The 12,816-nt window shown below is 40.5% G+C and overlaps 1 protein-coding gene across 4 annotated transcripts in view; it reads left to right on the top strand.

Moving 5' to 3' along the window:
• SH3YL1 (SH3 and SYLF domain containing 1) overlaps window positions 1-11,445 on the top strand; it is a 47,719-nt gene extending 36,274 nt beyond the window's left edge. For 2 of the 4 annotated variants that reach the window (XM_010386088.2, XM_030921255.1), the window contains exons 9-10: window positions 3,795-3,851; window positions 10,594-11,445. In XM_010386088.2, coding sequence (XP_010384390.1) covers window positions 3,795-3,851; window positions 10,594-10,784 — 248 coding nt within the window. In that variant the 3' untranslated portion in view covers window positions 10,785-11,445. The remainder of the gene's footprint in view (window positions 1-3,794; window positions 3,852-10,593) is intronic. The other 2 variants (XM_010386089.2, XM_030921256.1) reach the window with 1 other exon arrangement.
• The last annotated feature ends 1,371 nt before the right edge of the window (window positions 11,446-12,816 follow it).

Raw genomic sequence — 12,816 nt, forward strand, 5'->3', positions numbered from 1 at the left:
GTGCGGATTTAAAAATGACTGTGGACCTTAACTTAAAAAATGCCTTTCAGTTAACAATGGAAAAGCTCTGCAGCTTGTTTCCGCCGTATGACCCCCTTGAGCGAGCTTTCTAAAAACGGGCCCCTTGCCTGTGCCGGCTTCTGGGTCTGTTTCCCATGGTGCCCTCGTGTGTTCCCCGAACCCTTTATTGGGGAGACGAGCGGTGCCCTCCCCATTTTGCAGTCACAGCTGTGTCCCTGCTGGTGTACAAGTTAGCCTGGCCATGTTTCTGCAGCCTCAGCCTCACTCGACAAACCTTCTCGGCTTCATCCTTTGTGGCTACGCCCTGCAGGTTTTCCATGCAATACCATCATTTCTCATGTGCTGTATCTCTCAAGATTTGAACATCAGTTTTTAATTCAGTAAACTAAAACTGTAAAACTAGTGTCTACTTTTAACCTTTTATGTTAAATCTGACCTTTTCTTAAGTTCTTTATTTAAAAACTAAGTATTTTCAATTTATTTACATATCCTTACATATATATACACACACACATAATTTTATATAAATGCACATATGTTCATATGGATGGTCAGTGAAGGCAGTATTTTTTTTCTTTTCCTTTGTTGTGTTGCTTCCTTTTTTCCATTGCACCTATATTTTAACTTACAAGATACCCTCCTCTACCCTGATTTCAGGAAAACTAGGTTCACAACATAAATTATGAACTTCCACATTTTTTTCTCCATTCTTGTGTAGTCCTACACATGACATGTACAAACATATACATAAACATGGCCAGAATAGTTTTATTTTGTCTCATAAAAATGCTATCATCTTATACATGCTTTACTGTATCTTCTTGATTTATTTATTTGTTATTTGTTGGTTTATTTTGCTCAACAACTCCACATACAAATCCCTAAGTCAACTGGTATAGTTGTAATTGCTTCTTTTTGGTAATTATTTAATATTCCATGGCACAAATGTATATCGTTTACTCAGCCACTCTCCTATTGATGGATATTAACTTTATTTCAGATTTTTTCCATGCCAAACAGTGCCACAATTGATAGACTTCTAAATTAATATTTATATATACTGGCACTTTTATGTTTTTGAGATAGTTACCACTAGTGGACATAATAGGTCAAATAATATATTGTTAAAGTTTTAACAGATTTAGCAGATTACTTTTCAAAAGTTTTTACTACTTAGAGTCTCATCAACCATTCCCCACCATAACATTCACCCGCATATGCGTTCCCCACCGCAGGCATCCCCACCACAGGCATCCCCACCACAGGCATCCCTACCACAGGCATCCCCACCGTGTGTACCGCCCACCATGCGCAGTCCTAACCATACATACTCCCCACCATGTGCACACACTCCGTCATAACCTTCCCACCATGATAGTCCCCAGTGTAGTTGCTTCCCACCACAGGCATTTCCTACCATGCACACTTCCCACTAGACTCCACCATATGCATTCCCCAACGTGTGTCCCACCCACCATGTGCATTTTTCACCGTGGTTACTGTCCACCATATGCATTCTCCACTATATACATTCTCCACCATGTATACTGCCCGCCATACTCTCTACTGTGTATACCACCCACCATGTGCAATCCTAACCATGTGTCCTCCCCAGTGTATATACTCCCCCATAACCTTCCCACCAAGTCCTCATTATATAGACTTCCCACCATAGACATGCCTACTATACACATTCCCCACTGTACACATTCTCCACCATTTTCATTCCTCACTGTGTGCATTTTCAACTATTACATCCATTATGATATTCTTCAGCATATATCTTCCTCCCCACTGTTAGTGCAGAATCTAGAAGATTTTGCCAGTCAAGGCTTATCACATCTCCTTGTTAATTGGATTGTGTTTATTCCCATTAGTGAATGTAAACATCTCTTCATATAAATTGCTGGTGCTTTGGATTTAATCTTATCTGAAAAGTCTCTTCATTTCATTGGTCTGTGTTTCCTATTGGGATATTTGTTGCTTTCTCAATTTATGGAAATGCTATCTATATACAGGTTTTGTTGGTCATTTGGGTTGCAACATATTTCTACATTTATCATTTTTCTTTTGATCTTGTTTTTTGTAATTTTACTATATGAAAGTTTTAAATTTTATCTAAAAATATGTCTATCATTGAGTTTTTATAGATTTGGATACTTTGGTCATGGTTAAGGTCTTCCCACCTCCTATACAAGATTGTATTCATAGTCTCCTAGATTTTCTTGTGATTTTTTTTATCTTTGCATATACTGGACACTTAGTCTTCATATAATCTGAGACCATTTTCCCAATTTTCCCCTCCTTCCAAATATGCAATTCTAATTGAAATAGTATTATGTACTTGCATCCATTCTATAATTTTTCGATGCTAATTATGTAATGTTACATGTATACATTGATTAATTTGAGATATAATAATTTTACCATTTCATGCTTTCCATTTGTTGAGCTTTTATTTATTTATGTCTTTCAATAAGATTTCGTCGTTTCTGTGCCTTTTGTGTTAAATTTGTTCCCGAGTACTTTGTGATTTTGATTTGCTGTGGTGAACGAAATGCACTTTTCTATTTCTGCTTAAGTACCGATTTTCACAGTTAAGGAAATCTTAATTTGCTTATATTTTGTTTGTCTTATATCTGGTCACTTGCCCAAAAATATTTCTAATCAGTTTTTAAAATAGGTTCTCATGGGATATTTGTATCCTTTTCCCCATCCCACCAATGTTTATTTCTAAATTCTTACTTTCACAAATTTCTTAGGCCAATGGCCTTCAAACTGGTGTGTGCCTGTCCTTAGGAGTACACAGAGATTTCAAAAGGGGGTGTGGGCACCGGTCACTTAAGACACACCATCCCCAGATCTCCAGCTCCTGGATAAGTTCTTTGTAAGGCTGAACGTGATGTGCAGGGTGTGCTCTTCATCTTCTATACTGTTTTTTTTTTTTTTTTTTTTTTTTTTTGCCCAGGCTGGAGTGCGGTGGCGCGATCTCAGCTCACTGCAAGCTCCGCCTCCTGGGTTCACGCCATTCTCCTGCCTCAGCCTCCTGAGTAGCTGGGACTACAGGCGCCCGCCACCGCGCCCGGCTAGTTTTTTGTATTTTTAGTAGAGATGGGGTTTCACCATGGTCTCGATCTCCTGACCTTGTGATCCGCCCACCTCGGCCTCCCAAAGTGCTGGGATTACAGGCGTGAGCCACCGCGCCCGGCCATCTTCTATACTGTTAGAATCCGGTTTTCTACATTTGAATAAGAAAAGCAAACGCCCAGACCATCTGCCTCTTTCACTCTTTGTCTCCTATACTGTTAGAATCAGTTTTTCTACAGTCGAAGAAGAAAAGCAAACCCCCAGACCATCCTGCCTCTTTCTACACTATGTTGCCCCCAGAGCGTCAGAACAGGAATCCAGTGTGAAATGTGGATGCAGTTAGTGAATGACGCTTGTGCACAGTAAATCCTTCCATGAGTCAGTGATTTCTGTTTCTTCTCCTTCAATGCAATTGAAGAAGGACCTAGTAGAATTGTCATCTGAATTTAATGAGAATAGTGTGTGTACTTCTGTGTCATACAGATATCAGGTATTTATACTTCATTTATCTTCTGGCTTTATTCAGGCACACCTTCTGATTTAAAGCACAATCAAATGATGATGATCCTATCAATTTAGTGATTTAAAATATTTTCTCAGCAAGGGCAGGATTTGGCAATTTTGTATGTTTTATATAATATGTACTAATAAGTTCTCAAAATCACCACTCTCCTCTTTTTTGGCAGGTAACAGAAATGAATATAAGCTCTATCCTGGACTTTCCAGCTATCACGAGAGAGTTGGTAAATCGATAAATCTATACATTATAAATGATTCATATTCATTTTGTGATCACAAACTTCCTAATTAATCTGATAGCTTATGAAAATCTCTGGGAATTCTTCAGCCCTTTAATTTATAGAATATTCACATTATTTTGAGAAGTACTTCATTTAAAAAATGCTATGCTTTTGTTGTCTTACTTGCCTTTAAGATAATTAGGGTGACAGGAAGCTGATGGTCAGTGCTGACTGTGTAGGGAGCGTGTGCTGGGGATAGCGCTGCTGAGCCCTGGATAGAAGCTGACGGTCAGTGTTACCTGTGTAGGGTCAGTGTCGTCTGTGTAGGGTCAGTGTCGTCTGTGTAGGGTCAGCGTCATCTGTGTAGGGTCAGCGTCGTCTGTGTAGGGTCAGTGTTGTCTGTGTAGGGTCAGTGTTACCTGTGTAGGCTCAGTGTCACCTGTGTAGGGTCAGCGTTGTCTGTATAGGGTCAGCGTTGTCTGTGTAGGCTCAGTGTCACCTGTGTAGGGTCAGTGTCGTCTGTGTAGGGTCCGTGTTGTCTGTGTAGGGAGCGTGTGCTGGGGACAGCGCTGCTGAGCCCTGGGAGCCATGGCGTCTTCTGAGGAGCACGTGATCTCCTTAACACTTGCTGTCCGGAAGCTTTTGAATTTACAATGGAGATAAAATGCCAAAGTTTTCTAATTCTCAATTACAATTTGATCCTTATTCCATTTTCTCTGTGTTTTAACACCATAAATTTTATAGTTCTAAGAATTTTATTTTTCACGTTCAAATGTTTTGTTATTATTGGGAACTACTTTATAAAACTTGTTAAGATTTACCGTAGTGAAAATGGTCCTTCAACCTGTCTTAAATACTCTTCAGAGGTTCCCTGGAAAGAGCTGAGCAAATGTGAGTGGGACACAAATTGAGGGCAAAGTTAAACAATCATAAAATAGCCTGTTTATTTTTTCACATTGAATACTTTGGTCACTGGACTTACAAAGCCGTATGCTGCTGGATATATAACTGTTGGAGAACTAAACATTTCATGTAAATACAATTCCAAAAAATTAGGTACTCAAGCATATTTTAGAAATTTGTATCATGCAGATAGATAAAAATATGTCGAAAAGGTCTCTTAAGCAGCATCTCCTGAAGAGAGGTCAGTGTGTTCCTGACGGATTTAGGGTTGCTGACCTTTCTCTTCACCGTGATCTCTCCTCCTGGGAGCTCACTCCGGTGTTTTTCCCAGCTGGTTCTCCTGTGAGGGGGTTGAGCATCTGCTCCTAGAGTCTGTATGGAGAGCAGGTGTGATGGTCTGGCTCACCTGCAGAAGATGCCGTGGTCTTAGGTATGCAGAGAAAGCTCTGAGAGGTTTAAAAATGTGTTTCACCGTTTGTGGTTCACACCCATGTTACAGGCCATGTTAAAAAGACATGAAAAGTTTGGCCTTTGGATACACGTCCTTTAGAAGCAAAAGTGATTAAGGTGTAAATGTTGACACCAAGACAGCCTAAACACCTCGATTTTTATCTTACACAGCCTCTTACTTTTAAAGACTCAAGATTAGACTTAGACTTAGGTGTCTAGTTGGTAAAGCGCTCCTGAACTTGACAAGGTCAGCCGACTGGCTGCAGTTGCCTGGGAAGAGAGGGGTCCCTGCAGAGAGACAGAGCTGAGGGAAGCTGGCTGAAAGAGAGCTGAGGTCACGGATTCCCCAAAGAATGCCATGGTAATGTGACGTTGGGAACTAGAGTTCCTTTCTCTGTTAGAAACTTCCTATAACTGGCACCAAGGAAAAATGTTTCATGATAAGAAACTAAACTCTAAGTGTGCTGTGGCGACAGGGGTTCCAATTTGAACCCCTGTACTTTCACTTACCACCTGTGGGACCCAAAGGTAACTTCACTTGCCATGGCTGGTTTCTCAGCTGCTTCTATGTTTGTATTTGAGGACAGGACAAGGTAAATTGTAACTCAGTTACAACTGAGATAATATTCCTTTAGCCCATTCTCCAAAGAGGTTCTTGAAGAAAAAAATAAAAGGGAAGACTTATAGTACACTTTTTAAATAAAACTTACTTTACGTTACTGTATTTTTTTAAAAGCAGCTGTGAAGGCATTAACCTCTTACCAAGGATTTCCTCAGTGTTTGCTTACCATCACTGCAGAGAAAAGTCACAGTTACATGGTCCCAGGGTCCAAGCCTTAAACTGAAAACCTGATGAAGCAGGACACTCAGTCCTCCATGGGCGAGCTCCTGAGTCTATCTCAGCCCCAAAGAGGGGCTGTCAGGCATGATGATCCGCTACATCACCTGTACTTTCCCTCCCACTGTCTTTTGGCTTTGCCCTTTAGAAGGTCCAGCTGCGTAGTTCTTGGGCCTCTCAGAGAGACAAGACTCGGAAATGCACAGTCCAATTTTCTGATCTTCCCTCTAGGGACTCTGGAAGGAATGGTTTCATAACCAAAAGCCTGGACCCTCCAACGTCGGCATTCTTCCCCTTCCTCTTACCTATCCTATAGTTGTCCGGGGTGGGGTTTCTCAACCTGGGCAGTACACGCAATTTAGGCTGGATAACACTTTGTGGTAGGGGCTGTCTTCTGCCTCATAGGGCTCTTAGCAAAGGCTGTGTTCTCCTAGTTGTGACCTTCCCAAGGCTGTGATTTTTCTCCTGAAACAGGTCAGGCCAGGGGTGCTGGCTGCAAGGAGGCTACCTTATGCAGGCTTCGTGAGAAAGTGGACTGGAAGTGAAACAGGGACATCCACAGACCAGCCTTTCTAATCATGGGCCTCAGGGCAGCTGCCAATCGCCAGTGCTGACTGTAATCTAATTCTGCTTCCTGTTTGGGAAACATAACCCCTACCAGAACTAAACTTGAATATTATGAAGGAAATGGCCAGTTCCCTCAAAGATCCTTCCGATTTTTTAAGTACTTGAGTATAAAGCTTAAAGGCATATGTTGTGCAGAAGGAAAGGCACCTGTGAATGCCCAGCTTTTCAGTAACTCAGTGGGGTTTGCTTCCCGGTAACCAGGAAGGTTTTTCTTCATGGAAGGAATCATTACTTGGCTCACGTTTTTTTAGTGAACTCTTTTGTGGGCATTAAACTTCTCCTTGTTAAAATTATTTCTAATATTTACATTAAAGAGGAACTTTAAGTCATTTGGAGTTTTTCAAAAAAAAAAAAAACTAACAGGGCACAGCACTAACTGGCTTATGAACTGTTATCTCAGAAAGCAGGTAGGCTCCTGGATCTGCTGGCTTCACTCCTGTGATTTTCATGTGGATGGAGTTTCTCCAACAACTGCTCAACTCCTGATGCTCCTGTACTCCTCCTCAGGAGGCAGAGGCATTTATGGTGAATTGGGTGAGGAACTGGGTGAGGAATTCAGCACAAGGAACAGTCAACACACATCTTAGCCTCAGTAAAGGAAAAATGTGAGATCCCAGCCCCTTCAGACCTTCAGTGGTGGCCTTGCCTTCAGCTGCACCTGAAAACCACCCATGTTGCTCCTCTAGCCTCCTCTCCCACTCTGCTTTATCCTCATTTCATTTGGAATCTGCACTTCAGAGAAAATTAGACAACACTGAAATGTGAGGGCAGGGACCAAACCGGGTCTGTGATCTCCTTCTTTCTCTTTCTTACTTCATAATATATTTATTTCTCTAATTATTCATCATAAAATATATTCCTGAAACTGCTTAGAACCAATCCAGTTATCAGGGATTACCCGGAACCACTTAGAACCAGTTCAGTTATCAGGGATTACCCGGAACCACTTAGAACCAGTTCAGTTATCAGGGATTACCCGGAACCACTTAGAACCAGTTCAGTTATCAGGGATTACCCGGAACCACTTAGAACCAGTTCAGTTATCAGGGATTACCCGGAACCACTTAGAACCAGTTCAGTTATCAGGGATTACCCGGAACCACTTAGAACCAGTTCAGTTATCAGGGATTACCCGGAACCACTTAGAACCAGTTCAGTTATCAGGGATTACCCGGAACCACTTAGAACCAGTTCAGTTATCAGGGATTACCCGGAACCACTTAGAACCAGTTCAGTTATCAGGGATTACCCGGAACCACTTAGAACCAGTTCAGTTATCAGGGATTACCCGGAACCACTTAGAACCAGTTCAGTTATCAGGGATTACCCGGAACCACTTAGAACCAGTTCAGTTATCAGGGATTACCCGGAACCACTTAGAACCAGTTCAGTTATCAGGGATTACCCGGAACCACTTAGAACCAGTTCAGTTATCAGGGATTACCCGGAACCACTTAGAACCAGTTCAGTTATCAGGGATTACCCGGAACCACTTAGAACCAGTTCAGTTATCAGGGATTACCCGGAACCACTTAGAACCAGTTCAGTTATCAGGGATTACCCAGAACCATAGCATCAGACGCTGTTATTTGTACAGTCTGGAAACCCAGTGATGCAGGCACCACGTGAATCCTCCTTGAACATTTGCCTCATAAAAGTAAAATGCTGTGATAAATGTCAGTTTGGTCTGTTGAGCACAATTTAATATTTGTGAGGTTGTTGAGGGTCTTGGATGACCTGGAGACAAGCTTCACTGGATCCTGATCTTGGACAAATTACTCGGCATCTCTGAGGCTCAGTTTCAAATTCTGTGACGTGGGATAGGAGTAGCTGGCTCATTGCAGTGGGCAGTGTAAGTGGAGCGCGTGTGAGTGCCACGTGCCTGAGCAATTCGCGGTGGCTGTTCTTCCCAGATGCACGTCGATTGGTGCTGTTATCATTGTCATCATCCTTATTATGCATTTTTGATTTTACAAATGAGACTGCAAGTGTATAAATGGATGGTAGCTAAGATGGCTACAGCTCCCAGCACATTCCCTGATGTTCACAAGCATTCTTTTAACTCACTTCTTCCTGTTATCTAACGTGTCTAGGAGACAAGAGGGAGGAGAACAGAGTTCCTGGAGGGTCTTGACTGATTTGGTCTGGTTAATTAAGATTCAACTTTATTAGTGGATATCCTAAATATAATCATGAATGAGAGATTTCCAGGATGGATTTTTCTTTATCATGAGCTTGCATCCTGATCTGATGACAGGGAAGCATGGCGTGAGCCCCGTCCAGGGTGCCCCGTCCAGGGCAGAGCACAGCCCCTTTCGCAGTGCCTGGCAGTGACTACTCATTAACATGTGTGGAATTTAATCGTGTACTCAGAATGTTTAACTTACTCTGTTTCTAGACTATGTCAAAATTTTATTTTGGTGACATTCTTTTAACCTTATTCCTTAAAATTGGTAAACTAAAAGTAAATATAAGATGAAATAAAATACACAGAAATTCTTTGTATTATAGAAAAAGTAGTTATACCAGTATTATCTCTAGTGTAATTATTATTAGGATTATTTCTTTAGAACTCAACTAGATGGCACGTACTTTAAAGAAAGAACGGTAGCACCATCTTGTGTGAGCTACAAATTCAGTGTTTTCGTCAGAGTAGTTTAAAGTGTTGACTATTTTTATTTCTTACAGATGGACCAAATTCACTTTATTATTATTGTTATTATTATTGTATTATGGGTTCAAACAGGACCTGGCTCTAGAGTCTGGTTATTGGTGTTTTCTGTATGTCTGTACATCTAATTGCCTAATTTATGCACAGAATTATATGACATGTAGAAGCATCAGACTCCATTTAGCTGAGTGCTCAAAAACTGTTTCGTTATATTTTTATGATGTTATATGGTTTATAATATTTAATGTCCTTTATTCATGTTAACTGCTCAGTTCTCAAAGTATTTTCTTCCTTCTACAATACGTGGATATACACATTGCATTGAAATACTTGTGAAACATGTAGAAATGCTCCTGCCTGTGCTAATTCCAATTTATCTCTGATATTGAGAGGATGGATCAATTAAGCACAGAAATGTAAACAGTCACAAAGCCCAGGGAGAAGAAATGTCTGCTGATGAAACAGCAAAATATAACTGGGCTGCAGTCTTCAAGCCCAGTGAGTAAAGGGCCAGGTTTTAAAGCTGACTCCCCTAGGGTTTGATCATGAGCTCACATATCTGCCTTTCTCCCGCGTCTGCCATCCATGAAACTGTCACAACTATCTTAGCCCCTTCCAGCTGCTATGACAAAACACCATACCCTGGGCAGCTTATAGACAATGGAATTTTATTTCTCACACTTCTGGAGGCTGGATTCCAAGATCAAGGTTCCAGGAGACTCAGTGTCTGGCAAGGGCTTGGTTTCTGCTTCAGAGTTGGTGCCATCTTGCTGCATCTTCGCAAGGAGGGAGTTGCAAGAAGCTCCCCTCAGGCTCTGTCTGTAAGGACACTGATCCCATTCTTGAGGGGGAAACTGAATGACCTAATCAGCCCCTGGAGACCCCACTTCTAACACCATCACCTTCGGGTTGAGGATTTCAACACTTGAATCTCAGGGGGACCCAGACATTCAGACCACAGCAATTACTACTCTATTAAAATGGAAAAATATATAAGTTGTATTATCTCATAGATGATTCAAAATTTAGAAAATTATAACCAGAAGCATGTGCTAAATCCTTAGGTATATAATGTGCAGAGAAAAATAAGTTTAATAATGTGATGAAAATTACACAGACTGTGTGTTGTGGTTTCTGCCAGCCTCCAAGACACCAGCATGCCAAGCCCTAAGTGGTTAATTTGTATCTTACCAGCAGTTACCCCCAGTTTCTCCCTTAAAGAACATAAATATGTGAATACTTTTTTCTTGTTTTAGGCAATTTGAATCCACCCATAGAAGTGACAGCGCTGTATTCATTTGAAGGACAGCAGCCTGGGGATTTGAATTTTCAAGCTGGAGACAGAATCACAGTTATATCAAAAACAGATTCACATTTTGATTGGTGGGAAGGAAAGCTTCGAGGTCAAACTGGCATTTTTCCAGCCAACTATGTAACAATGAATTAAAGCATATACTATTTTCTTCTTTGAGAATTACAAAAAAAAAATTATTTCTATGCTGACAGGATTTACTAGTTAAGCAATGTTTAATATAAATTTTAAAAACTTCTGTTCTACACAATTTCCATTCAGTATGTAAAAGATCTTGTTTGTCTATATAAAAAGAGTTGACTGACATGTCTTTAAATACTTTGTACTAACTTTATCACACATGCTGTGCCATAGACTATCCTACAATTTATGTGCTCATAGTTCTTTTGTGAACATTTTCAAACATCACTAAGCATTTGATCTGGCCATGTATATGGTTTGAGAATCTTGAGGGTAGAGCTATAAATTTCAATTCATACATTTCCATTTGCAAAGTGACTAGAGAAAAAGAAATCAGCTTAAATAAGGTATGAAGTAATGTTTAGAGTTGTAGCTATTAATTAGAATATGAATTCTTAGAAATCATATTTATGCTTTCAAAAATTGTACTGTGCATTTATCATAGAAATATGATTACAAAAATGTCTGACTACCATGTCTTTAGACATATGGCATCTCTCAGGTTTTATTCCTTATGGGGCTACATTTGTTCATTTCCAGCAGTGCATAAACTTACGGTGACATGGTAGACTTGTCTGTAAATAAAATTTTTAAAAGTTTACTAACAATATTTCAATTTTGTTCTTATTTTTTTTTTTTTTGTAAGGTAGGCGAAGGTCCTGTGTCTCGTATGCAGGGTGAAATCCACCTCCTTTTTGGGCTACCTGAGCTCCTCCCTGAACTCTGGATTCCCCTCTCCAGCTATGCACTTGAGAGCTCCATTTGGACAAGGAACAACACCTCAGCCCTCATGGGCTCAAATCCAAGCTCTTCTTTCTCCTCACTTAGCCCGCCCCTCCCACAGTGTTCCTCTTCAGTAAATGGAAATTCCATCCTTGGATTTCCTTGGTCCTTAGGGTGACTTCAGAGCCAACTTTCGTTCTATCTCATGCCCTCTGTCAAATCCACCAGAGATGATGTTGCCTTTCAGACACTGGCTGACCCAATATTTGCACTCCCCCTGTGCCCACCCTGAAGCGAGCTGCCCGCTCAGCCCCAGCTCCCACGTAGACTCCTTGCTTCAGCCCTGGCTTCACCCAGCGAACCCTCCTGAGAGGAGCAGGTGCACATTGCACCGTTTGTCCTGCTATTCGCTCCTCACTGCCTTATGTCATACACACACCTGTGCATTTGCCTTTTTATTGATTGTACCTTCTTAAGACATGGAAAAGGAGAATGAAGATCCATGTTATCTTCACCCAGCGAGAAGTAAAACGATGATTTCCTACTTTCTAAGCCCTTTCCAATCACCACTGTCTCTTTCTAACTCAAAGGGAATCATCACCCTGAGTCTGCTGTTTCTAATTCCATACTTTTCTTTACATTTTTACTACATATGTGTCCTTAAGCACTATATGGTATTTCCTTCCATGCTTTTAAACTTACAAAATTTAAAGTTTTAAACTTATAAAAGATACGATAAATTCACTCATTTACAATGGATTTATTGTAAAGAAACTATGCTTTATACGTTCAAGGAATTAAAAGAAAAGGTGGAGAACTTCAGCAGAAATTTGACACTATAAGAGAGAACTAAATGAAAAACGTAAGACTGAAAAGTAAAATAAACTAAGAAGACAATCAATGGATTTGACAGTCATTTAGACACAGCAGAAAAAAGAATCATTGACGTGAAGGCAGATCAGAAACATGCATCCAGACTGAGAGTTGAAAGGACTGAAAATGCTAGAAAAAACAAAAGAAACTATGGGATAAGGCAAGAAGGTGAGAAAATGAGTAGTGAAGGTTCTAGTCAAAAAGTGGACAGAAAATCAGGCAGATGCTGTACGTGAAGATCAAATGCCAGAGCATATTCCAAAACTTTAAAAAGACATTGAACTACAGATGTCAGAATTACTATGAACTCCAGGCACAATAAACACAAGGAGAGTCACATATGTGCACATCATTATAAAACTGCTAAAAACCACAAAGATAAATCTAAAAA

The sequence above is a fragment of the Rhinopithecus roxellana genome, chromosome 17, assembly GCF_007565055.1.
Source record: "Rhinopithecus roxellana isolate Shanxi Qingling chromosome 17, ASM756505v1, whole genome shotgun sequence".
NCBI classification, from domain to species: Eukaryota; Metazoa; Chordata; class Mammalia; order Primates; family Cercopithecidae; genus Rhinopithecus; species Rhinopithecus roxellana.